General features: G+C 32.4%; 1 protein-coding gene across 1 annotated transcript in view; it reads right to left on the minus strand.

Moving 5' to 3' along the window:
* LOC143198431 (uncharacterized) overlaps nucleotides 1-24,711 on the minus strand; it is a 51,338-nt gene that overhangs the window by 20,006 nt on the left and 6,621 nt on the right. Inside the window, exon 2 of the mRNA XM_076407630.1 lies at nucleotides 8,142-8,308. Within this exon, the coding sequence (XP_076263745.1) occupies nucleotides 8,142-8,288 (147 nt within the window). The 5' untranslated portion in view covers nucleotides 8,289-8,308. The remainder of the gene's footprint in view (nucleotides 1-8,141; nucleotides 8,309-24,711) is intronic.

A 24,711-nucleotide genomic window follows, 5' to 3' on the forward strand; every position in this document is an offset into this window, starting at 1 on the left:
ATATTGTATAACGGAAATCGTAAAAATAGATTTATTGCCCACGAGCAGATTGTTGAATTTCTAAGAGATTAATAAAGAAATCACTTCACAAAACAACTGTCAATGAATATACGAGAATACACCGACAATCGAAGAAGTAGCTATTGTTATTGTAGGAGAAAATTGGTAATATAGATGTAGGTAATACGAAGTTTCCGAATCACTTAATAGACCATATAATAAAGAATCAAAAGAATCAAAATTAAAGTATGGGCTGTTTCGACAGTCAGATTATTCGCCAGATTTAGCTACCTCGACTCTTGTCCTTTTACTAGTATTGACTTTAACAAATTACTTCGCGAAAATCGAATTGATTCCAAACAATTAATGGGGTGGGATATTTTAATAGACAAGCGTTAGGGTAGAAATAGGGAGAAATAGTAATAAAGACATTTTTTATCTATATAATGTAAGAAATACTTTTATTTCTTGGTAAATAAAATACAAATATTCAGCAAATCATTATATTGGTCACTATCTTGATAATATACAAGGTATTACAACGGTGATTACAATAACATTCGTCTATCAACTACGTCAACAAGTACCCTTCGAGATACTCCAAGAAACTATCATAGGGTAAATATAGGGGTTTAACTTAAATAGGCGAAACCGAGGAAATGTTTTGCGTGGTCCATTCAATGGCGACTCTGATACCACTTTTTTGATTGGTTTATTTGAGTTGGCCTACAAAGGCATTTGAGTGGCTCATTTCTATAACCCGATTGTTTGTTTCAGTTTGTTTACGACGACATTTTTGTGTGTCTGATATAAATTATTTTGTCTTGAAATATAATCACTATTATTGGATTTTAATTTATCTTCATTCTCAAAAGTTTTGTGTATCCAGTGCATGTGCGGAAATAAAAACCAGACGTAGTTTTCCTTGGAAGAAGCACCCCAAGTTAGCAAGATTAAGGATTTGTGTGAGTTTGTGTGAGTTAGCATTGCTTTTACCTGGTACGTATAGAATTATTTATATGAAGCATTTGTGTTCCTATATATTATTATTCACAGCAATGTAACAGAAGAAATTATGAACATATTACCCACACTCTAAATCCAAAATGTGCCCAAATGAGGCAATGGTAAAATTACATTGAAGGTAAATGTAATAATAATACATGAAAATTTTTTGTTACCCTTTAGAAAGTTGTTTGTAAAGTGCCATCAATTTAAAACTTAATTATTTTGAAGGTGTTCATTTACTTAAAATAAATGTATATTGGTCAAGATACTTATACTTATATTAATATTTTGGCTTAAGGCTCCTTAACCGAGATAACTTTTTCAACAAGAATGTTAATAAAATACATTAATACAAAATAGTATAATACAATTTGCAACCCAACAAGGTGAGCTTGATTTTATAAACAAGAGATTATCATGCTTGTTTTATTATATTGTTAATAGATGCTTAAGCTGTCTTTTTAACTTCTCGATTTTACCATAATAAGAGCACAGCAGTAATTTTGAAATATATCATATGTTTGATTTTTTTGTTGCTGTTCTTTAAAGTATTACTTTTTGGTATGTTTTCTCCATTCTGATGTATATCATATATTTTTGTGTTGAACAATTAGGTCAAATATTAACAGAAACAGACTTTCAGCTGTGCTGCTTTGCTTTCAGTATGAGGGAACGATAAGATAGAAACTTTAATACATCTTATTTGAATTGATAACACTCTATATAGCACTAAAAATATATAAAAAAAGGGAAAGAGCTATAGACAATTTTGATTATGTTTCTCACGAGATATGTTATGTTTTCAATTAGATTGCAGCATTTAATTATTTTTTATCTATATTTTATTTATATACATTATATATATATACATTATATATTCTTATCTTTTAGCTTTTTCATATATATAATATTTGTATTTATACAGAATTTTATATTAATAAATGGTTTTGAAAAATTACATTTTAGTTTTATTATTAATTTTTATTAATTATTAAAACTTAATTGATCAGTAGAATGTGACGTCAGAGGTTAGTCACGTGATACGTATGAAATCGTCGACCAATGAAGTGCTGCCCTTATAAAATATTTTCATTACAGGTGCCTGTAATGGTAATTTAAACTAATCAATGAAATTCAGCGAAATGCCGTTCTCAGCACCTTTGCTAAGGCCACGTAAAACAATTCTGAAATTATTTGTATTAAGTTAACACTCTATATATTACTATATGGAAATTATATCATTTCTAGTCAAGGCGCCGGCCTTTATATCCAAAAGTGTACATCTCAGAATTCCCATCGCCAGGTCCCGATACAGGTTCCTCAACAATGCCGTTTTATATATTCTTATAATAAATATTATCTTCCACAAAAATTAAATGATATTAATAAGAATACATTTTTCAGGATTAATATTTGCAACACTTGCTATTAGAAATTACTTTTGAGGACCTTTTGAAAGAAAATGAAAATGGTATAAAATAATTGTTGTTTAATTTCTGTTCTAATATTAATTCAAATTAACGATTAGAAATAACTGAAACGCCTACATATGTTTTACCGACCTCACAGCAAACTGTTATTCCAATGTTACATATTTTTTTCTATCAAAGTATCACACATTCAACATGTTTTTTCAGTTAAGTAAACAGATAAAAGTACGGTAAATGTTGATTAGGTAATTTATTATCGGCTTTAAACTTTATTATATAGAATAGATCGAGGGTATATTTTTTCAGTTGTATATCACTAGATTGACGGAAATGTTACTATAAGTTATTTAAATCTACATATTTTCGGTTTGCATCGGAAAATTTTGCATTCTTTTTTAGGAAATTGAAGGTACCTAGAAACGTGAAGTTTGGCACAGTTAAAGCTTATATCGAAGGAGAATTTTTACGCCTAATTTTTTAAATTTAATTCATACATTGTTACTAGTCGTTTTCGACTAACCTACAATTTGTCTTTATGCTAACTTAAATCTAGATATATAACTAAGAGGACCCATCGACCCTAACTCAGTCTCTGGTGAAATAATGTTTATACATGTCACTACTGAATTTTTTAATATATGCACCTCATTACACAACACTACACAAGATCAAATGGTTTGATTCTTTTGAGTCTGTGACCTGTTCTGGTGGTATCCAAAGTTGCAATATTTCAATATTCGTATGAGAATGGAGTCTTTCCTCATGCCCCCTTGCAATTCTCTTGATTTCTTGACTGACGTGGGTATCTGAAGGTCTCAATGTAGGTAGTCAGCCATGTAGTAATTGGGTGCGCGCAATACTTCTCAGGACTTTGTTCTGAAAAATTTGTATTTTGTTTATGTTACTCTTTGCAGAACATTTCCATAATTGAAATTCGTATGTCCATACAGGTTTCAGTATTTTCTTATATAATAGCAATTTATTATGTACTGATAATTGTGATTTTCTTCCAATTAGCCAGTAAATTTTCCAGCGAAGTTTTGCGTCGAGATTCATTCCAAGATATTTAGCATTGTTGCTATATGGAATGATAGTGTTATTTAATGTTATTGGTGCTTGTACGGTCTGTTTATAGGTGAACGGTACATGTACACATTTACTTTAATTAGTTCTTATTTTCCAAGGTTGCGTCCAATTATTTATATTGTCACTTGCCTGTTGTAATTTTCGTAAGGCTTCTTCACTATTGTCTCCGGTAGTTATAATCGCACTATCATCAGCAAATGTAGCCATCGTGATATTTTCCATTTGTGGTATATCACAAATGTAAAGTAGATAAAACATTGGTCCCAGTAGACTTCCTTGTGGTACACCTGCTTTAGCTTTGTAGAGTAAGCTTCTTCTTGTTTGACTACAAACATTCTGGTTGTAATGTATGATTTTAATAGGTCGGTGTGTTGTTTTGGTAGCATTTTCTGTAGTTTCTGAACACATTAGCCATGGCCTTCATGCCAAACCTTATCAAAGGCTTGTGCTACATTTAAAAATATAGCTGAGCATACTTTTTTACTTTCGTGGGCTTTTTCAATAACATCTGTTATTCTGTGGACCTGGTCAATTGTTAAGTGCTTGTTAATAAATCGAAACTGGTGTGTTGGTATTAGTTTTTTTCTCTCTGATCGATTTTATTCTTTTCAGCGGGAGTTTTTCAAAAACCTTATATATTACTGGCAGCAGTGATATAGGTCTATAGACTTTTATTTCGCCTGGTGATGCCTAAAATATTTATGTAATATGCTACAAATAAATAAATTCCAATAAAATGAAATACGCTCAAACCAAGCCATCAGGAATAGATCTAACAATAAACAAATATTTTAGGCTCTGTCCGACGCAACGCAAATCAAAATCTGGCTACGTTTTACCGAAAAACGCCGAGAGGTAAGTGTAGTTTTTTAAATTGGAAGGCAAATGAAATGATATAAAAATGGAAATTAATGGTATTAACTTCTGATCATTGGACGTTTCATTAGTAATTTCATATCTTAAGAAAGCAATAACCAAATATTTCAAAGACTATATGAATACATAAATGAAGTAATGAAAATATGCAGCAACTAAAATGGAACTAACTACATAATTTGCATATATCCAACATAGCACAAATAGAGGAAATTATGAATTATTAACAGTAAATTAATAATACATTTTAAAGCATTGACTAACATTCCAGTGTTTAACGATTAATGTCATAAAGTATCTAACTATATGAAATTGTTTATTGTCTGAACTTCGTATCAATTATTTTGATTTTTTAAACATTTCTAAATTGTAAAAAGTAGATTAACTAATTGTGTACAGTATTGTTTTAATATGCATTCTAAAGTTAAATATACATCTCTGTTTTAGGACACAAACATGTATTACTTTATTTATTATTTCATATTTATGTTTATAACATATAAGTAAGAAAAGATCATGTATATTTATATGTTATGCTCTGAAGTTATTACAGTTCTGAAAATAATTTTACTTGTGATAATTTATATTTTATTATAATGAGACTAGCTGAACGGCAGACTTCGTACTGCCTCAATCGATAAATAAGGGACCTAATAATCCGTAATTAATTTAAAAAATGCTCGGTATTAATGCATTTTTATTATTATTTTCGATTAATTACACATGATGTTTCATACTTAAAAAACAGAGTTTTCCTGAAATACTGGCTATATATAAGGTTTCAATTAGATATTTACAGACACACACAGTTCTGATACAGTTTGTTAAAAAATTTAAAGCTTTCTGATAAACTATATTTTTTGTTTTGTTTTGTGGTGCGTAAATAAACAAAGATGACGGTTTTCCGACGCGCGAACACGCGACTTATAATTGTATATGCGCGAAACAGGGAACTCCAAGTTGATTCCGACAAGAAACTTCCAACGACTGGCCTTGAGATTTATTTATGGTAATCGCAAAGGCCAGACGTACTGGAAATTGTAAACGTTTAGAATCGAATGGTAAATCCGTTGGAATCATCGGGATCGGTATATGCGGGATCAAGACATTTTCTCCTTTGTATTTTCTCTTTATGATTGTTGCCTCAATGACGTTATTCATCATCTTCTTCACAGTCAGTCTTGTTCCATTGCATAGTCGAGATTGATTAATGTTACGCAGCATGATGACAACTGATCCTACTTTAAACTTCAAATTGTGAGGTGGTAATCCAGGCAATTCCAGTGAATTTAAGAACTCCGTGGGATAGTTGACTACGTCGTCCTGGTTCATAACGGTGTCGACTGATTTGAAGGAAACCAACTGTCCCGGAAGAAAATTCTGAATGGTCGCATTGAGATCCTCGACAATCTCGAATCCTCAACTTTTTTTCTCCTGGCCATTTTCTAAATGGACTCCCAAATGGACTACTGTAGGGTGTCTTTCATGGATCGCAAATGAAAACATACGCCAAATTGCTTCGTTACAACTTACATAACGACCCATCTCGTACTGTAATATTTCGTAATTTGCATTAGTTACAGCGAAGACGGCCGTATCGCTACCTTTGTTAACATATTTGCATATGTACTCTATCCACTTCACAGAGTTACAATATTCCACATTGATGTGAATCTTGGATTATTGATTCAATAATTTCTCCGAAAAAAAAAATTTTAAAAAGATAATACAAAAGTTACAGAACTTATATCGTGCATGCTATTTTATACCAGGTATAAAATATATTATTGGTAACACGTCAAATGAAAAGTCCCCGGCCTACCCTAGTAAAACACATTTTTTTGGCAAAATTAGTTTTTTTATTCAACATTTTTATTCCCTTCAAGGGTGATTCACTGATTACAGAGACCCCCCAACTTTTCGATGCCACTTTTGTAGTGCGATTTAACCTTTGCTTGAAAATAGGCCTCACCTCACACGGCGATCACCTCTTCATTCGATGAAAATTTCTTCCGTCGCTGGCGGTTAGATCTGGAGAATACGGTGTTTGAGAAAGCAATTCGAAGTCAAATTCATTGATTTTTGCCATCATTTTCACTGACTTGTGACACGGTGCATTGTCTTGGTGAATCAGTACTTCCTTTTTCTTCAAATGCAACCGATTTAAACGATTTAGACCTCCAAACGGTCCAGTAACGCTATGTAATAATCGCTGTTGATGGTTCGTCTTTTTTCGAGGCAGTCATTAGAAATTATTCCATGCGCATCCCAAAGACGCTATAACCTTGCCAGCCGACTATTGCGTCTTCCCACGCTTTGGAGCGGGTTTATCGTGTGCAGTCCACTCGGATGACTGTCGATTAGACTTCGTAGTGAAATGATGGAGCCATGTTTAGTCCATTGTCACATATAGATGCAAAATCTCGTGTTTAGTACGCTTGATCATCTACAAACACTTTGCACAGAGTACGCTTGATCATCTACAAACACTTTGCACAGAGCTTTCTCATATCCAAATATTCGTAAGTAATATGATGTACACGTTCAGTTGATATCTTTAGAGTGTCTGCTATTTCATTCAATTTTAATTTACGGTCATTTAAAATCATTTTGTGGATTTTTTAAATGTTTTCGTCTTTAACAACCCCTTTTGGGCGTCTACTGCGTTCATCGCCTTCGATGCTCATTTCACCACCTCTAAACTTAGCATACCAATCCTTGATGGTTAATTTTCCTGGGACAGTGTCCGGAAACTCGGCATCAAGCCAACTTTTTGCTCCAACTGTGCTTTTTTCCTTCAAAAAGCAATATTTTATTAACACGCAAAATTCCTTTTTATCAATTTTTTTCATAATAACAAAAGTTGCTTCACTCAAAATACTATCATTCACAAACTAATGATCCGACAGCGTCAAATTTATACATGTATCTTTTAAGGGTTAGGGCTAACTAAAAAACATGTGGATTTAATTCTAGTAGCGCCATCTATGTGTCAGGCCGGGGACTTTTCAATTTACTTGTTATATGAAAACCCGCGCAAGAGTTCAATGTAAATCTAAAACCGTCGTAGGTGGTGTGGAAAAGAGTTCATTATAAATATTGCCTTTTTTAATATCAACCTGGGCACGACTTAATACCATTCTGAAATTTTAATAAGCATAATATGGAAAATAGCGTTAAGATACGTGTTGGAAAAGAGGACAACACAAAAAGTAATAAGAACAATAAACAAGACTGTACCAAAGAAATATATATCTAAGGGGCATGATACAAAAATAGTAATAAACAAAGACAGGCTTCAAGTAAAAATAATTAATTAATAGAACAAATAATATTGTTGATAAAGAAAATTGTTTCTGTTCATTCCAAAACCAATCATTTGCAATTATATTTGCAGTAGTAAACTTTCATCGGAGTTGTAACAAAAATTGTTGAACGAATTTACACATTTTCGCGGTATATTGATGTAAGATTAAACACTTTACATACTCCAAAACAATATACTGTGAACCAATTGCGGCAAAAATACTGAAACGATATATGTCGTTTATGTTCCCAAAACATTTATATTATTTGTGTTATAGTTAATAGGCCTGTTATGTATCTTTAATATGGTAACTAACCGGTACATTTTATGGTGAATTTAGTGGATAAAATACTAAAAAATAAGCCTAAATATTAATCCTGATATGACTACGCCAAAATAGAAAGAAGTTCTACCCAAAAACAATTAATACATACCTGAAAGATCTTATTCGGGTGTTTGGCACATTTTTCAAAGAACACTTCACCAATACTCTTTAGTATCTTCGGGCACTTGCTGGCAGGACCCTTCAAGATCATCGCCGCTCCGTTCTCGATCGCTGTCCTCTCCTGATGGCTGGCCATCGTGTTTAACCGCACGTTTACTATAACCAAAAATCCATCTAATACTACGACATTGATATTCAAAGCACAGACGTTGTTTTTTTCTATTTGTTCTCGCGTTTAGCCTTGTATCGAACTAAGAGCAGATTAGGAATCGGTGAGTTCGTTATCTGCGAACAAAACGCGCGTATTTATATCTATATTTGTTTCTATTTTTGACTTTGACACTGCGTACACACGCGACTGTAAGAATTGTTCTTTTGTCGCTCGGCAATCTCGATAAATAGTCACGTTCGACAGTTAAAATGTTAGAATAAATCCATGTTTGCTAATCATATTATTGTATAAATATTTATTTGTCGTCTGCATATATTTGTAAGACAGACAACAAGATGAATATGTTTAGAGCTACTGAAACGGCATTAAAATAATTAGTTAATTAAATAATAGAAAATAAATATATATTGTTAGCGACCTATTATTGGTCATGTCATCTTAGGCGCGTCGTTTATATTCCTCGGTATAACCCCGTATAGTTAACGTTTATCTTCTAATAAACATATCTATCTTAATATTTATGTGTTTATTGTAAGGCCCTTGTAGTATTAACATATTTTTCACAATTGCTTTGTTATAATTATTTATAGAAGAATTTTAATATATGTATTAAATCCGTTCAAGAATATTCTTTTATTCTTAATTTTTAACATCAGAAGTGAGATAGGTGTTCACAACCACTGGAGCAGGAGGAAGACGGATATCAACATTTGCAAGCTAACATTCCTGACTGAGGAAATAGCTATAAGTGTATTCAAATATTTTAAAGTCTTGATCGAAAAATTGTCAGGAAGTTGTAGTCATTTATTTGTCAGATTATCCATGTACTCTAAAATGTGATATCGTAAAAGAAATAAAATATAAGAAATAGCATGCTTCATTAACAGGAAGGACGTCAATAAGATAACAGTTCAGTTGAAAAGTCCCCGGCCTACCATAGTAAAACAGAACTTTTTATCAAAATTAGTGTTTTTTATTCAATATAATTCCCTTCAAGAGTGATACACTGATTATAGTGGCCATCCAACTTTTCGATACCATTTCTGTAGTACGATTTGTCCTTTGCTTCAAAACAGGTCTCAGTTTCAGCGATCAACTCTTTATTCGACGAAAATTTCTTCCCAGCGAGCATTCTTGTGAGATCTAAGAACAGCAAATAGTCGCTGGCGGTCAGATCTAGAGAATACAGTGGATGAGAAAGCAATTCGAAGCCCAATTCATGGATTTTTGCCATCGTTTTCACTGATTTGTTACACGTTGCATTGTCTTGGTGAAGCACCACTTTCTTTTTCTTCAAATGCGGTCGTTTCCAGCAATTTCGTCCTTCAAATGGTCCAATAACGCTATGTAATAATCGCTGTTGATGGTCCTTCCTTTTTCAAGGTAGTCAATGAAAATTATTCCATGCGTATCCCAAAATACAGATGCCATAACCTTGCCAGCCAAGTTTTGCGTTTTCCCATGCTTTGGAGCGGATTCATCGTGTGCAGTCCAATCAGATGACTTTAGATTGGACTTCGGAATGAAATGATGGAGCCATGTTTCATCCATTGTCACATATCGATGCAAAAACTCAGGTTTATTACGCTTGATCATCTACAAACACTGTTCCGAATCATTAACTCGTCGTTATTTTTGGCTAAAAGTGAGCTCGCGCGGCACCCACTTTGCACAGAGCTTTTTCATACACAAATTTTCGTGAATAATATGATGTACACGTTCAGTTGGAATATTTAGAGTGTCTGCTATTTCATTCAATTTCAATTCTAATCACTTATTTACTGTCATTCAAAATCATTTTGTGGATTTTTTAAATGTTTTCGTCTTTAACAACGTCTTTTGGGGGTCCACTGCGTTCACCGTCTTCGGTGCTCATTTCACCACGTCTAAACTTAGCACACCAATCCTTGATGGTTGATTTTCCTGGGGCAGTATCCGGAAACTTGGCATCAAGCCAAGTTTCTGCTTCGACTGTATTTTTTTCACTCAAAAAGAAATATTTTATCAACACGCGAAATTCCTTTTTAACAATTTTTTTCACAATAACAAAAGTTGCTTCACTCAAAATTATACACGCATCCTTTGAGTGTTAGAGTTAACTAAAAAACGTATGGATTTAATTCTAGTAGTGCCAGCTATGTGTACATATTATTGAAAGAACTTATATTGTATATGGCTGCGATAGCCAGGCCGTAACCAGCAACCCCTACCTCCTAAGAAAACAACCAAGGGATCTACATGATCGTTATTCCATCTGGACAGCTTATAGTTGTTATAAAAATTGTATTGTAGTATTAAATATACCTTCGCCGGTCCAATATATTCCAAACAATACTTTTTCAACCCAAATATCCATGGAGTTCCCCTATGAAATGGCTATATAAGTTTTAGTGATTCCATGTTCCAATAGTCTACGTCTAAGACAATGAACTACTATCCGCTCTTGTTCTGTTCTACTATCCGCTCTTGTTAGTTTCTGTTCAAATTTCACTAGACTATATATTTACTAATATATTTTCACTAGTACTTCAAGTGACTGCGGAATTATTGTCATTCTAACGTCAATCGGTCTTCAAATTTTGAGAGTTAATTTCATTCAGGTTAATTCAAAGAACCTTATGATCTCGCCAGAAACCGATCTACTGCGTAGTTTACAAAATGGGAAATAGCTTTAAACACAGAGTAACTATTAATTTACTTTTAAAACTGTTTTTATTTAACGGAAACAAGACGCAACCTGTTTAACGAAAAAAAAAAACACACCGACACTGAGGGTTTTCATCTATTAAAAAACAGACCAATCAATCTCACTTGCTCGCCATTCAGGTATTTTAAAAACAGATGGCCCTTACATATAGTCAGAGCCGTAATTCGCCTTACACAACATAATCTGATGTGTACACCTAAAAACAATTAATATTTATCATATTCATCATGTTGACAGTATAGCCATATAAAACACACTAATGATCCTTTAAAATTAAGTATCATAATTAATAATATTTTTAGAGTTATTAAAATACTATACTGATAAAGTACATAAAATATTAATTATTAAGCCCCCTTATGCTAATATCAGGTTCAACATACTCCACAATATATAAATTTTGTTTGGTTTTACCCAAAATATAGGAGTTATCAATATCTACCTGGAAGTGGGATTACTGTTATCACTACGAGCGCTAGAAACTTTGATAAAACACAATATCTTAGACTTTGATAATATCTTAGATTATTATACAAGAAAACAGAAGCGTTAATCACAATTTTTGTTAAAAAAATGGCAAAATAATATTTAACATATCCATTAATTATTAAATTATGTTATCAAAACTATTAATTATGTTATAAATTATTAGTTATTCATGAATAATTTATTATTGTTTTATTCAGGGCTGATTAATTAATTTTTAGAATATTGATGAAATAATATTTTTATATATAAAAATTGAGATTCCATGTGTTGATCACAAAATGTATTTCAATGGATTTTAACAAATAAGCTCTTATATATATTTTTAACTTTAAAGTTTCAAATACATTCTAAATTTCAATATGACTTATTGTTTAAATATGCTATAGCGAATATATATGAATAATTAATTTGTTATGCGAATAGTAGTACGTAGAGTGAACAATTAGTCAAACGATAAACGTTGTTATGGAAGAAGTTATAATTATGATTAAATTAATAATGAGAATTGAGAATTATATCAAGAATATTTTTATATCCTAATACTACTCCCTTAATAATTAATATCACATGTAGTTATGGCGAAAAGTTTAATTTGTACATAATTATAATAAAGAATGTAGCAAGTCACCTTATTACTTATCATTATAAAAGGTGCATTCCTTGATAAAAATAAAACTATAACTAATTTGGAGTATATACCATTGATAAGAATAAGAAATATTTAGGTGATGCAATTCCTTTTAAACATTAAAAGAAAATTAGGATTTTTCGGTGACTAGGTAGGCCATTCTTCATTAACAATATCAAAATCACCAGCTACTAAAACAGTAACAGTATATTTCATAACAATCTAAGAAAATTAGTGTTATAAAATGATAATATTTTACTAATAATTCATACCTTATACACCTATTTTCGAATTAACTGCCGCTAATTTTGCCTATAAAATAATTATATTATCTCAACAAAATGAAAATACATAATTAACCTAAAAATAACTTCTAACCACAACTGTGATAAACAACAAGGCATATATAGAAAAGGACGTGTAGTTTTGGAACCTTTCAGGCTAGATTAGAACAAATGCGCATGTGCAGTTCTAGGCTATCGAAACTTGTATAAGCATGCATGTATAGGTTTTTAACTGTCGTCGAACCAGTGTAGGTGTCTGGTTCTGTCCACTGTACAGCTATGACTGAGCGTGAGATACCTTAGTATCTTACACAACGCATCATTATAAAGTTTATAACCAATGAAGGCGTCCAACCACCGGAAATGTTCACTCGTTTGAAGGCACAATTTGGGGATGCTACACTGTCTCAGAATCAGAGGTCAGGGATATGCGAGAACGGGTGGAAAATGAAAGTCGTGATCGACCCCCACGAACAAGTCTCGCAAATGAAAACATCCGTGCTGGTCTAGGGGTTATTGAAGGTTCAAGAAAGAAAGAAAAATCGAAGAAATCTCATCAGAATTGAGTATCAGCTATGGAAGTGTTCAATCCATCATCACTAATCAACTTGGATTTAGAATTAGCTCTAAATTGGCGCCCGCTGGGTTCCAAGGTTATTGACCGAAAATCAAAAACAGGTCAGGTTGGTAACCCTCGAGCACCCACCTTATAGCCCTGACTTGTGATCTAGTGATTATTTTTTGTTTGTCCCCTTGAAGGAATCATTTGGAGGCAAAATACTTGAAAGAAATAAAGAAGTAGGTATCTATGCCGTGAGTACTCAAACTTCTTATGAAGAAGGAATATTCAAGTTTCCAAATCGGTGGCAAAAGTATGTAGAGCACGGAGGTGAGTATATTGAAAAATACAAAATTTTTTGTTTAACAGGTCAATTGAAAAGTCCCCGACCTACTATAGTAAAACACATTTTTTTGGCAAAATTAGTTTTTTTTATTCAACATAACTCCCTTCAAGGGTGATACACTGATTATAGCGACCCTTCAACTTTTCGATACCATTTTTGTATTACGATTTGTCCTTTGCTTCAAAATAGGCCTCAGTTTCGGCGATTTTTTTAAGATCTGAGAACAGAACATAGTCCCTGGGCACCAGATCTGGAGAATAGAGTGGATGAGGAAGTAATTTGAAGCCCAATTAATGGATTTTTGACACAGTGTATTGTTTAGGTAAGGCAGCACTTTCTTTTTCTTCAAATGTGGCCATTTTTCGTCGATTTCGTCCCTCAGACAGTCCAGTAACGCTATATAATAGTCGCTGCTGACATTGACTACCTTATTCAAGGTAGTCAATGAAAATGATTCCATACGCATTCCAAAATACGTACGCCATAACCTTGCCAGCCGACTGTTACCTTTTCCCACGTTTTGGAGTGGGTTCATCGTATGCAGTAGACTGTCGATTGGACTTCGGAGTGAAATAATGGAGCCATGTTTCATCCATTGTCACATATTGAGGCAAAAACGCACTTGATCACCTTCAAGCACTGCCCCGAATCATCAACTCGTCGTTTTCTTTCTCATATCCAAATATTCGTAAATAATATGATATACAGTTGATATCTTTGGAGTGTCTGCTATTTCATTCAGTTTCAATTTACGGTCATTCAAAATCATTTTGTGGATTTTTTAAATGCTTTCGTCGGTAACAACCTCCTTTGGGCGTCCACTGAGTTCACCGTCTTCGGTACTCATTACACCACATCTAAACTTAGCATACCAGTCCTTGATGGTTGATTTTCCTGGGGAAGTGTCCGAAAACTCGGCATCAAGCTAAGTTTTTGCTTCAACTGTATTTTTTTTCCTTGAAAAAGCAATATTTTATCAACACGCGAATTTCTTTTTATCCATTTTTCACAATAACAAAAGTTGCCTCACTCAAAATGCTATAATTCAAAAACTAATAATCCGACAGCTGTCAATTTATACAAGCATCTTTTGAGGCTTAGGGCTAACTAAAAAAGCATATGGATTTAATTCTAGTAACGCCATCTATGTGTCAGGCCGGTCACTTTTCAATTGACCTTTGATAAATTACCATTGATCAATAAATTTATTTTATAAAATAGCCGTTTATATTTGATGCGACCTCGTAATTCGAGAAAATAACACACATCTATCCATCAGGATTTCCAGCAAAATATTAATAAGTCTTGATAGATATATAAGAAATATCTTAAAGAATAACATAAAATAATAACTTTTATAACAAAACTAACACATTTTAGCAAATTTCTTGTCTCCTATTTTGAAAATTAACCTTTTAGAATTGGTGGTTTTAGTCATTGCGAATATAATCTAATTTTTTAAATACGGTTTTACAATTTAAAAATTATCAGTTCTAAGTTCACTGTACTTTGTGACGTTCACAAAATAGTTACAACTGTTCGCAAACATATAAAATAGCGAGAAGGAACCAGATCTCTCTTTAACAGCGGAGTGTTATCTATGCTTTAATATTAAATGCGCCCAATCGCAGAAAACGTCGGAGTTCCCTTTGAAATTGTACACTATGCTCTTACACGGAAGCGATCGACTGCAGGAAACTAAAGCTGAAAAAGTTCTGGACGTCTCAAATTTACAACAAAGCAAGAAGTTAAGTTTGTTTTAATGTTATCGAAACGAAATCGATGCTTAGCTGTTCCTTAAATTTCAGCTGCTCTAAATGAAACATTATAAAATCCAGCTTCAGCTAGAACTGTAAAAAGACCTTTATTGTCTGTTAGCCTGAGAGGATACGTAGCAGCTATAAAACAAAATACTAATTAGTACGCATAAGATAAATAGACTGAGCGCGCTCATATAAACAAAAACTGGATGGGAAAAGACCCTATGAACAGAGGCGTCATATAAACATGGAAATAGCGTGATGATTTGAAGGTACGTTGGTAAATTTAATGAATACTACTTGAATTATAAATGATTTATTATTAACTATAGGAGAGGCTATTTGAAAATTCAGAAAAGTGTGATTCCCTCTGGAATAAGTTATAGTTATTCAAGTTTTGTTTTCCACTCAGATAATGACCCCAAACATTTGTCTAAATTATGTTATGGTTTCCTAATGCAGAAAGGAGATGAAGAAAATTTGTAAATAATGGTCAACAAAATCGCCAGACCTTGAAAAGTGAAGAATCGATGGCCATCGAGCTCATCCCAGTTGTGAGAATATCTACAAAGTGTACAAGACACTAATCAAATAATAATAAAAAATTAACGGGGCCAAAATTTTATGAAAAAGGTATTCATATTTTATTTTAATTTCGGTTCCGACCTTCGACCAGACCAGACAAAAAGACTGCATCTCATTTTTATTGGTGTTTTAAAATTATTTCCTCTTATTTTACAACAGTCCTTTTGAAATTCATTTATAGTATTTTTGGTCAAAAACTAGTGCAAAAAATAACGTAAGTGAAAAATGAAGTGCGTGAAATAAACAATGTATTTATTTTATTTTCTTATCCTCTGGAAATAAATAAAATAAAATATTAAAAATCTAAAAATGGCAAATCACAGCGATTCAACCAAATCACCTACACACTTTGATATAAGATTAAAATAATCACCAATAACGCAAACTTCACCATCAGAATGGACTAGAACAAAAAACGATTGAGAAGTCCAGAAGAAGAAATCGCGAGGAAACAAACAAGAACGGACGGACGGACTTTAACACCATTAATGTAGCACTAGCTGAAAAAGGCCACGAGGTCGTAAATGTTCACAATATACGATATTGCATGATAAAAAAACCTCTACCTATGTTCTATATTGATTTAAAACCTAATGGAAATAATAAGGCTGTGTATGAAATCACCAAATTGGAAAATAATATTATTAAATGCGAACCGCCACATACAAAAATAATTATATCACAATGCACGACACCGCCCAAGCGCATGGGCATACAAAGACTTACTGTCGCAAATTATATAGATGCGTAAAATGTGCAGGAGAACATAAAACAGGAGATTGTACTCGTAAAGTTCGCGATGAAAAAGTGAAATGTGCCAACTGTAATGGAAATCATCCACCAAACTACAAAGATTGCGCAGTCCACAAGCAACTACAGCAGAAACTCTATCCTGCCTTAAGAGAAAAAAGGCATCAACCGCAACAAAAACAATCCACACCTACCAGTCTACCCATCAGTCCAAGTTAACCAGACATAACTTATGGCCGAATGGTTGATAATAGTCAGCACAAAATCGAGAAACCACATTACAACCTACTGAAACTAGCAGCAACATTTCTAGATTAGAAAACATGATGGCCAAACTAATGGATTAAATGAGTACGATGCTTGGTCTACTCACAACCGCCGTCAGCAAACTTGCCTAATGCCTGAAACTACATTAGTGCATTAGCTACAAAATGCCATCTGGAATGCCAATGGGCTCCAACAACACGCCAGGGAACTAAAAATGTTCGTAACTGAACAAACTATTGACATTATGATAGTTTCCGAAACACATTTTACGGACAAACATTATTTGAAAATTCACAAATATAAACTTTTTCAGACAAATCACCCTGATGATAAAGCACATGGAGGTACAGCCATAATCATTCGAGATGATATAAAGCATTTTGAAAAAGAAAAATTCTGCAAAGACTACTTGCAAGCCACCAATATAACCATAGAGGAAGTCCATGGACCATTAACAATGTCTGCGATTTATTGCCCACCCAAACATAACAACAAGGCAGAACACTTTCAAGAATTCTTCAGTACGCTAGGTAATAGATTTATAGCCGGAGAAAATAACATTTAATGTGGGGTTCAAGAATAATAACCTTAAAAAGGTAGAGAACAACTAAAAGCAATAAACACAGATAATTTACAACATATCTCTACTGGTGAACCAACATATTGGCCTTCAGACATAAATAAAAAAGCCAGATACTATAGATTTCTGTATTACAAAAAATATTGATACAAAAAAGTGTCATGCAGAATCATGTTTTGACCTGTCATCTGGTCATTCACCAATAATAGTAACACTTTTTTCAAAAATTACCATCAAAGATAAACCCCCTTCTCTGTGCAATAATAGAACTAACTGGTGCTTATTTAGAGATAAATTAGACCGAAACATCTCTCTAAATTTACCGCTACAAACTGAAATAGACATAGAAATGGCAGCAATAAACATTATAAAAAATATGCAGGGGGCAGCATATTCCGCGACTCCTACATAATGCTGACGAAAATAAATTTACTAACTTTCTGGATTCGCCATTTCAAATGGACTTACCGCACGAGAAATTAACGGTCAAAAAAGTTAAACAAATAATAATGAGAGAAATTAATATTAAGAAAACTCCGGATTATGACTTAATTACTGGTAAAATTTTAAAATAACTATCAGAAAAAAGTATGAAACTATTAACTTTTATATTTAATGCTATGCTACGAATTAATTACTTCCCTAGCATCTGGAAAGTAGCTAAAATACTAATGATTCTTAAACTAGGAAAAATACCGGATGATATGGCCTCCTACCGGCCTATAAGTTTATTACCGATAATCTCGAAAGTTTTCGAGAAACTATACATCAAGAAGCTAAACTATTTATTAGAAAAAATAAAAATTATTCCAGAACATCAGTTTGGCTTTCGCAATAAGCATGGAACTATAGAACAAGTGCACAGACTTGTAAACAAAATAAACACTGACCTAAATGCCAAAAGAAATTGTTCGGCTGCTTTTCTAGATATATCTCAAGCTTTTGACAAAGTATGGCATACGAGCTTGCAACTTGTATCTCACTGATAGACATTTTATTGTAAATCAAGGCAATGATCATACCGAATTAAATCCCATATATTCAGGAGTTCCGCAAGGCCATCTGCCAACCACAAAAATAACTACTGTTGCAACATACGCAGACGACACAGCAATCTTGGCATCCCATGAAGATCCAGCTACAGCATCAATAAACCTACAAACCCATCTGGATTAAATACAATTATGGTGAAGACATGGCACATTTAAGTCAATGAAACAAAATCCACCCATGTAACGTTTACCCTGCGTAGAAGAACATGTCCACCAGTGAATATCAATCATCGTCAACTCCCTTATGCAGAGCAAGTTAAATATCTTGGTATGCACTTAGATCGACGCCTAACCTGGAAGAAGCACATACTCTCTAAACGAAAACAACTTCGACTGAAATTATATCAATGTATTGGCTCATGGGGCGCAAATCCAATTTATCATTAGATAACAAAGTGTTACTGTATGAGTCTATACTCAAGCTTATTTGGTCATATAGAATCCAACTATGGGGTACCTCTAGCAAATCTAATATATCCATCATTCAATGGTTCCAAAATAAAGTGTTGCGTGCCATTGTTAATGCTCCGTACTGTATTTCAAATAAAGTGATACAACGCGATATTCCTCTAGAACCTATAACAAGTGTAATTCAACGTGTTTGTGTGAAGTACTTCGAAAGAGTGTCAGTGCATCCCAATGTACTCGCTAATCAGCTAAATATGCGACGTGATAGTGAAGCGCGTAGGCTAAAACGTTTAACACCACCTGATCTGATTACTGAGCATATGTAGAGTTTAGAATAAGCATTAGAATAAGACTAATTAATTAAGATAATATTTTATACAGAAGATTGCTTAATGAAGTGATTTTCTGCATGCCATGTAAATATAATATAGACGTAAGAAATACTTATCGCCTATAGGGCAGATTGTGGAATCACAAAGAGTAAAAAAAATATTTTATTTTCACTAGAGATATTCAATTAACTTTAACTAAATGCTAGTTTAAGGTTTGATTAAGATTTGAGTCTAATAAATCGTATCAAATATGTCAAAATGTTAAGCAACTTATTGTTTCTAAACCTTTGAGTGGTAGTATATTTATCAGCATTTAAATCTAAAAATCAAGAATTAATAGAATATGAACCAATATTAAATAATGATGAAAATTTTAATTTATTAATTTTAATAAATAAAATAAACTAGTAGCTGGTATATTAGATATTTACGGGTACTGGGTGTTGTGTCAAGGCCAATGCGTAAGATGGTGTGCCCTTGAATAGGTAAATAACAAGGTAAGGCGCTTTATTTTTCTCACATAATGGACACGCGTTACGCACACCTATACATTTCTGGTCTCGTTATAATAAAATATTTATTCTTGAAATAACATTAATTTTTTTTGGATGAATACTATAAATCACCGGCTTGGTATCGAAAACAAGTATGCGAAGCGTCTTTCAGAACCTATCCATCATGTTGGCACTGTAAATAATCATTAAACAGTGAGTTTGTAGATGCAGATTAGATTATAAAAATAGATTTTTATGCGTTATTAACGAATGCGAAACCTGTGCTTGGTTAATGTTTGTTTTTTATTTATTACACGTGTACTTTTACTTTAAAAATGTCATAAACATTTCTTCACCGTTACTATACTGCTATTTTCGTTCAAGGCTTGTTCATTAGCTTTAAATAATCCCAAGGCCCATTTTAATTCACAATTAACGGATTTAGTACGGTTAGTAAGTTTACGACGCCTCAATAAATTTACAAATTTACAAACTTTTATGAAAACTACTACAATAAAAAATGTTTAGATAAGAATCCGGATTACTGAAAGAAATAACTGAATAATAAACCTGCAAATTAGCATAGCGATAAGATAATATTTAGTGCTTTAACAATTTGTCTAGTAAGTGATAAGTATTTCCTGTGATAATTATTAGATACAGGGGATAGACAAGATAATATTAGTCCCGATATAAATACAATATCTATTTATTAATAAGATTATATCTATTTGCTTTTAAAACAACTTGAATTCTTCGTGGGAGAGATTCGTAAAGAATCTGAATAATTTCCAACAGAATATTATCCCATTTTCGTAGCAAAACATCTGCCAGTTGGGTCATTGATGTTGGATATGGAAAAATACTGCTCATTATTTGCTTAAAATTTACCAGGAAAGATACTGGATGATAATCTAATGTTGAATTCATCAAATCAAGACCGAAAAATTTATTTTGACTCTGCCTATGGATTATTATCTTGGCATATGACAGTATTCGGCAGCAATATGCTGATCATAGTAAGAAATTCATCATTAATGATATCGAGATATTCATTCCGATCAGTGATGTCAATGAGATTATTAGTTAAATACCAATATATTGCTGCCGAAATCATAACGAAACTGTGGGAAGCAGATAATTCGAATCGTAGACTTCTTTTGCGATTCCCCACACATAAACCCGACCACTTGTAGGAAACCATGTAAACTATCATTCATCATACCAGATTCCAATTATCATGTATCCAGATTTTATGATGGTTACATCACCTCTTTCACATCTTAATGTTGGCTTCCGTCATAAATGGCTTATCACTTTTGTCGTTATTATGTTGATTTATTACCCCAAAGAAATCTATTTTGTCTAAATTTACAAATAACTATATTTGTTTAACAAATCTTAACCAAGATTACCTAGAGCATTTTGTTGGATCTATTAGAGGTCATGGAGGTAGAAACAGCATCCTTCACATAGTATGTTCGAGAAATCTTTAACAGGCCTCATCATCACTTCAATTTTTTCACATCATTCTCCCGGAGAAAATTGTGTAACGGGAGATCTAGTACCACTTGAGGTTGTTAAATCACCAGTTGAGTCTATATTTTCAGTTGCAGAGCACTTTGCTCTGAGGAAAGCAAGTGTCTAATATTGTATTTTAGTCTTATTTCGGGCTATTTAACAAAACTTCTGAAAAGAGATAATATGCAATATTTGTCTACATTCTATATTAAGTAGTTGGTAGTATTCTACATCAAGTAGATGCGATTGTATTTTTGGTTTAGAAGTTAATGCAATATCAACAGAGAAGGATTTAAAGTTTACCTTCAATATATCAAGATAAGTTCCATAAAATCCATAAAATTAATGGCACTAAACAAATATGAGAAGGCGTTATAGAATAATTATAGATATTTCACTTTTGCCTAGAATAGAGTTCACAATTGTTTTCTATTTGCACTTATATAGTTTGTTTTTTGCTTATTGTTTATATATATTTATATTATTTACATTTATGTATATTTGTTTTGAATTTGATTTTAATAAACTAATTGTAAAAATTAAATTTGATTTTCATTTAAATACTATTGGCCAATAAATGTGACGTCACAAAGTAATCAGGCGAAATGGCAGACCAATGAAAGCAAAGTATTTTCTTTACAGGTTTCTACATAACTATTTTAAACTAACCAATGAAATTCACGTTATCAGCGCCGCCAATGATTGAACTAAGCGAAATATTGCCCCACTACTTACCACACCGATCAGGGAGTTGCGCACCTCTAATCTATGACGCTGTCACTTTTGCAAAATATAACAAGTATAGCTTTGAAGCTTGATATCGTAGGTGTTGTAGAATAATAAAACGACATATGTATCAAATCATAACATTGCATACTTAACTTCCATTTCGGAATCCCCTCTGCGATTCTGATAGCGTCTAATCGACCACTGATATTAGCGATATTCTATAAATTACTCTATGTTTAAGTTGCTTTAGCTATAGTTAATAATATTATCTAATAGCTATCTTTAAGGCTAGGCGTAGAGTAATCCCTCTATAGTTGCTAGTGACCCTTTGATCTCCGTTTTTATGCATGGGAACAATAAGTACTATTTACTAACCATGTGGAATTTACTAGTCTTTTCATACTCTACTGTAAATTTTCGCTAATAATTCAGTAATTTTTTTGTTAGTTCAGTTTCTGGTACGTATCTTGTACGTATCAGTTTCTTACGTATCCCACGGGCACTGATAATTTCTCACATACCTCATGTAAACATTTACAAATATCTTGTAGATTAACATAAATTTGTCTGAGACAGAGAAAAAATAATAACGACAATATTTCGAAACAATTTACAAAATTTGTTTACACGAAAGTGAACTTGCCAACTTAATGTATTTAAAACCTCCAAACTTTTAATTTAATTTTAGCCGGACGAAAGGCGAGCGTGTAATTTTCTACTTATATCTTCGTTTCCACAGGAAAATCCTTCTGGCGTATAATGGTTTCATTAGCGGTAATATAGGGTAGAAAAGAAAATACATATTAATAATTTGTAAATAAACATAAACATCAAAACACCAAAAATTTTTTAATAAAAATTATACCGTCAAGATAGCCTTCAGATTTCCGACAAGATGTCTCATGTATAAACCAGATTTCAAAATTTCCAATTTATGCCAGCAAGCTGATTGGCTATCGCTACCATTTTTGTGCTAATATTTGGTTTAAATTCTACCTAGAGCTTTTGGATTAATGTTGAAGACACTACTTTTGAGATCAGGACATAAAAATCGTGAGGAAGCAGATTCTGACCAGCGGATGGTCACAGTACTAACCAGTAGAAAAGTAAAATCAGTAAACTTTGCCAGTTTCCTCCTAATTTTGCGACGTTGCTATTTACAAGCGGCTGATATACAGTAATCCCTCGTTCGAGGGTGAGTTCAGAATGTAAGGTTATATTTTTAAAAGTTATAAAATCCAAACAGCATCAATTTTCTTTATAGTGGAAGTTTTAGGTGTCAAATTTATAACACATCATTTTCAACGACATCCAATAGGAATCAAAATAGGCCAAAATTTAATGACAACAAGAACAGAGAAGGGCATGTTTTTTGTAGTATTGGAAGTAGTCAAGTCATTAATGAGGTTTGTCCATCAAGAAGTGTGGTAAGAATTGTAGTAACTGGTAATAATTAGACACTTATCTTAAATATAATATATTTTAGTAAATATTTAAATTTTAATTTATAGGTAAGATGTAGATAGAATTTATTGAAAGTGAAAGTCCAAGAATGTGAAATTCAGAGAAGAAGAAATTAGACAGCATTTTGCTGAGATGTAAGAACAGTGTACAGTGATACTATGAAATAATTAAATTGGCTAACAAAAGTACACCTGAATCAAATAAACAAAATTTCAAACTATCAACGACACCCTAATAATATAATGACAAGGAAAATACAATGCATTATTATATAAGAGTATAAATAAATAAATTATTGTTTTTTAAAAATAATGATGTATTGATAATTGTACGATAATACAGTTTTAGGCTAAGAAATGTACAATATGTTAATGGAATGTTCGAGGTAGTTAATTCATTAATGGAGTTTGTGGATCAAGAATAGTTGCGATAGTAGTTGATTTGGAGATTTTTAGGAGAATTTCACTGCTTTCATAATATAGTGATGACTTTTCATTTGGTTTTAAATATCTTGGCTGGTGTTTTTATAAAAATAGAAAGCCATATAGAAATTATTTTTATGATTTAATTTTATTCAATACTTTTTAAATAAAATGTGTTATTTCCAATATTTTACCATTTTTATTTACCTCTTGAACCTATTTGTATGCATGTACGCATGCGCCAAACTCAGATTATTCTCTGTTTTAAATTAAATGAAGCCCAATATGCGCATACGCCAAATCCGGAGAAGGTTGTAGAGTGACGTATACTGAATGTATTTGTCTTTTCATTAATGAAGAATAATCTATGTATTATTACGTAATTATAAAATTTATTTTTCCTTATATTTTAGTTGCTGATAAAAACATAAAATAACAAAAAACACGTATAATACACTAGTCAGTAGTAGTTATATGTATTTACATATAACATTATACCATTAGCATATTACATATAATACCATTTAGAAAGTTTATATTTGAAAAAATCAAAGGATTGTTGGCTGTTTCATTATTTTCCAAATATCTGTCCGTGTTTCTTTATACCGTGTAAACCCTCTAGAGTATTATTAAACTTCATACTTCGTTCCAGTGAAGGACTAAAGTCAAAAACCAAACCCTGCAATTCATGAGCAGATGACAAAATTTCATTTATTTTGTTTAAAGTTAAAGACATAGTTGATTTTCCAACTAATTCTTGACAAGTATCATGAAAGGTAAATATTGCATTTTCACATTTGGGTCGATTAAATTTAAGATCTCCGGATGTCCGAACGCATTGTCAATAAGCATAAATATTAAAATGGTAGTGACTTTGGTGCCAAATACATAAAACAGAAGAGTTTAGATGATACACTTTAACAAACTAATATTAGGTAGACTGTTGCCTATTGTTGTACCAAATCAATTTATTTTTTAAACTGATCTCTTTATTTTCAGTGACCAAATAT

The sequence above is a fragment of the Rhynchophorus ferrugineus genome, unplaced genomic scaffold (genome assembly GCF_030347505.1).
Source record: "Rhynchophorus ferrugineus isolate W39M unplaced genomic scaffold, kcgeb_rfMv2 rfM6, whole genome shotgun sequence".
Classification (NCBI taxonomy): domain Eukaryota; kingdom Metazoa; phylum Arthropoda; class Insecta; order Coleoptera; family Curculionidae; genus Rhynchophorus; species Rhynchophorus ferrugineus.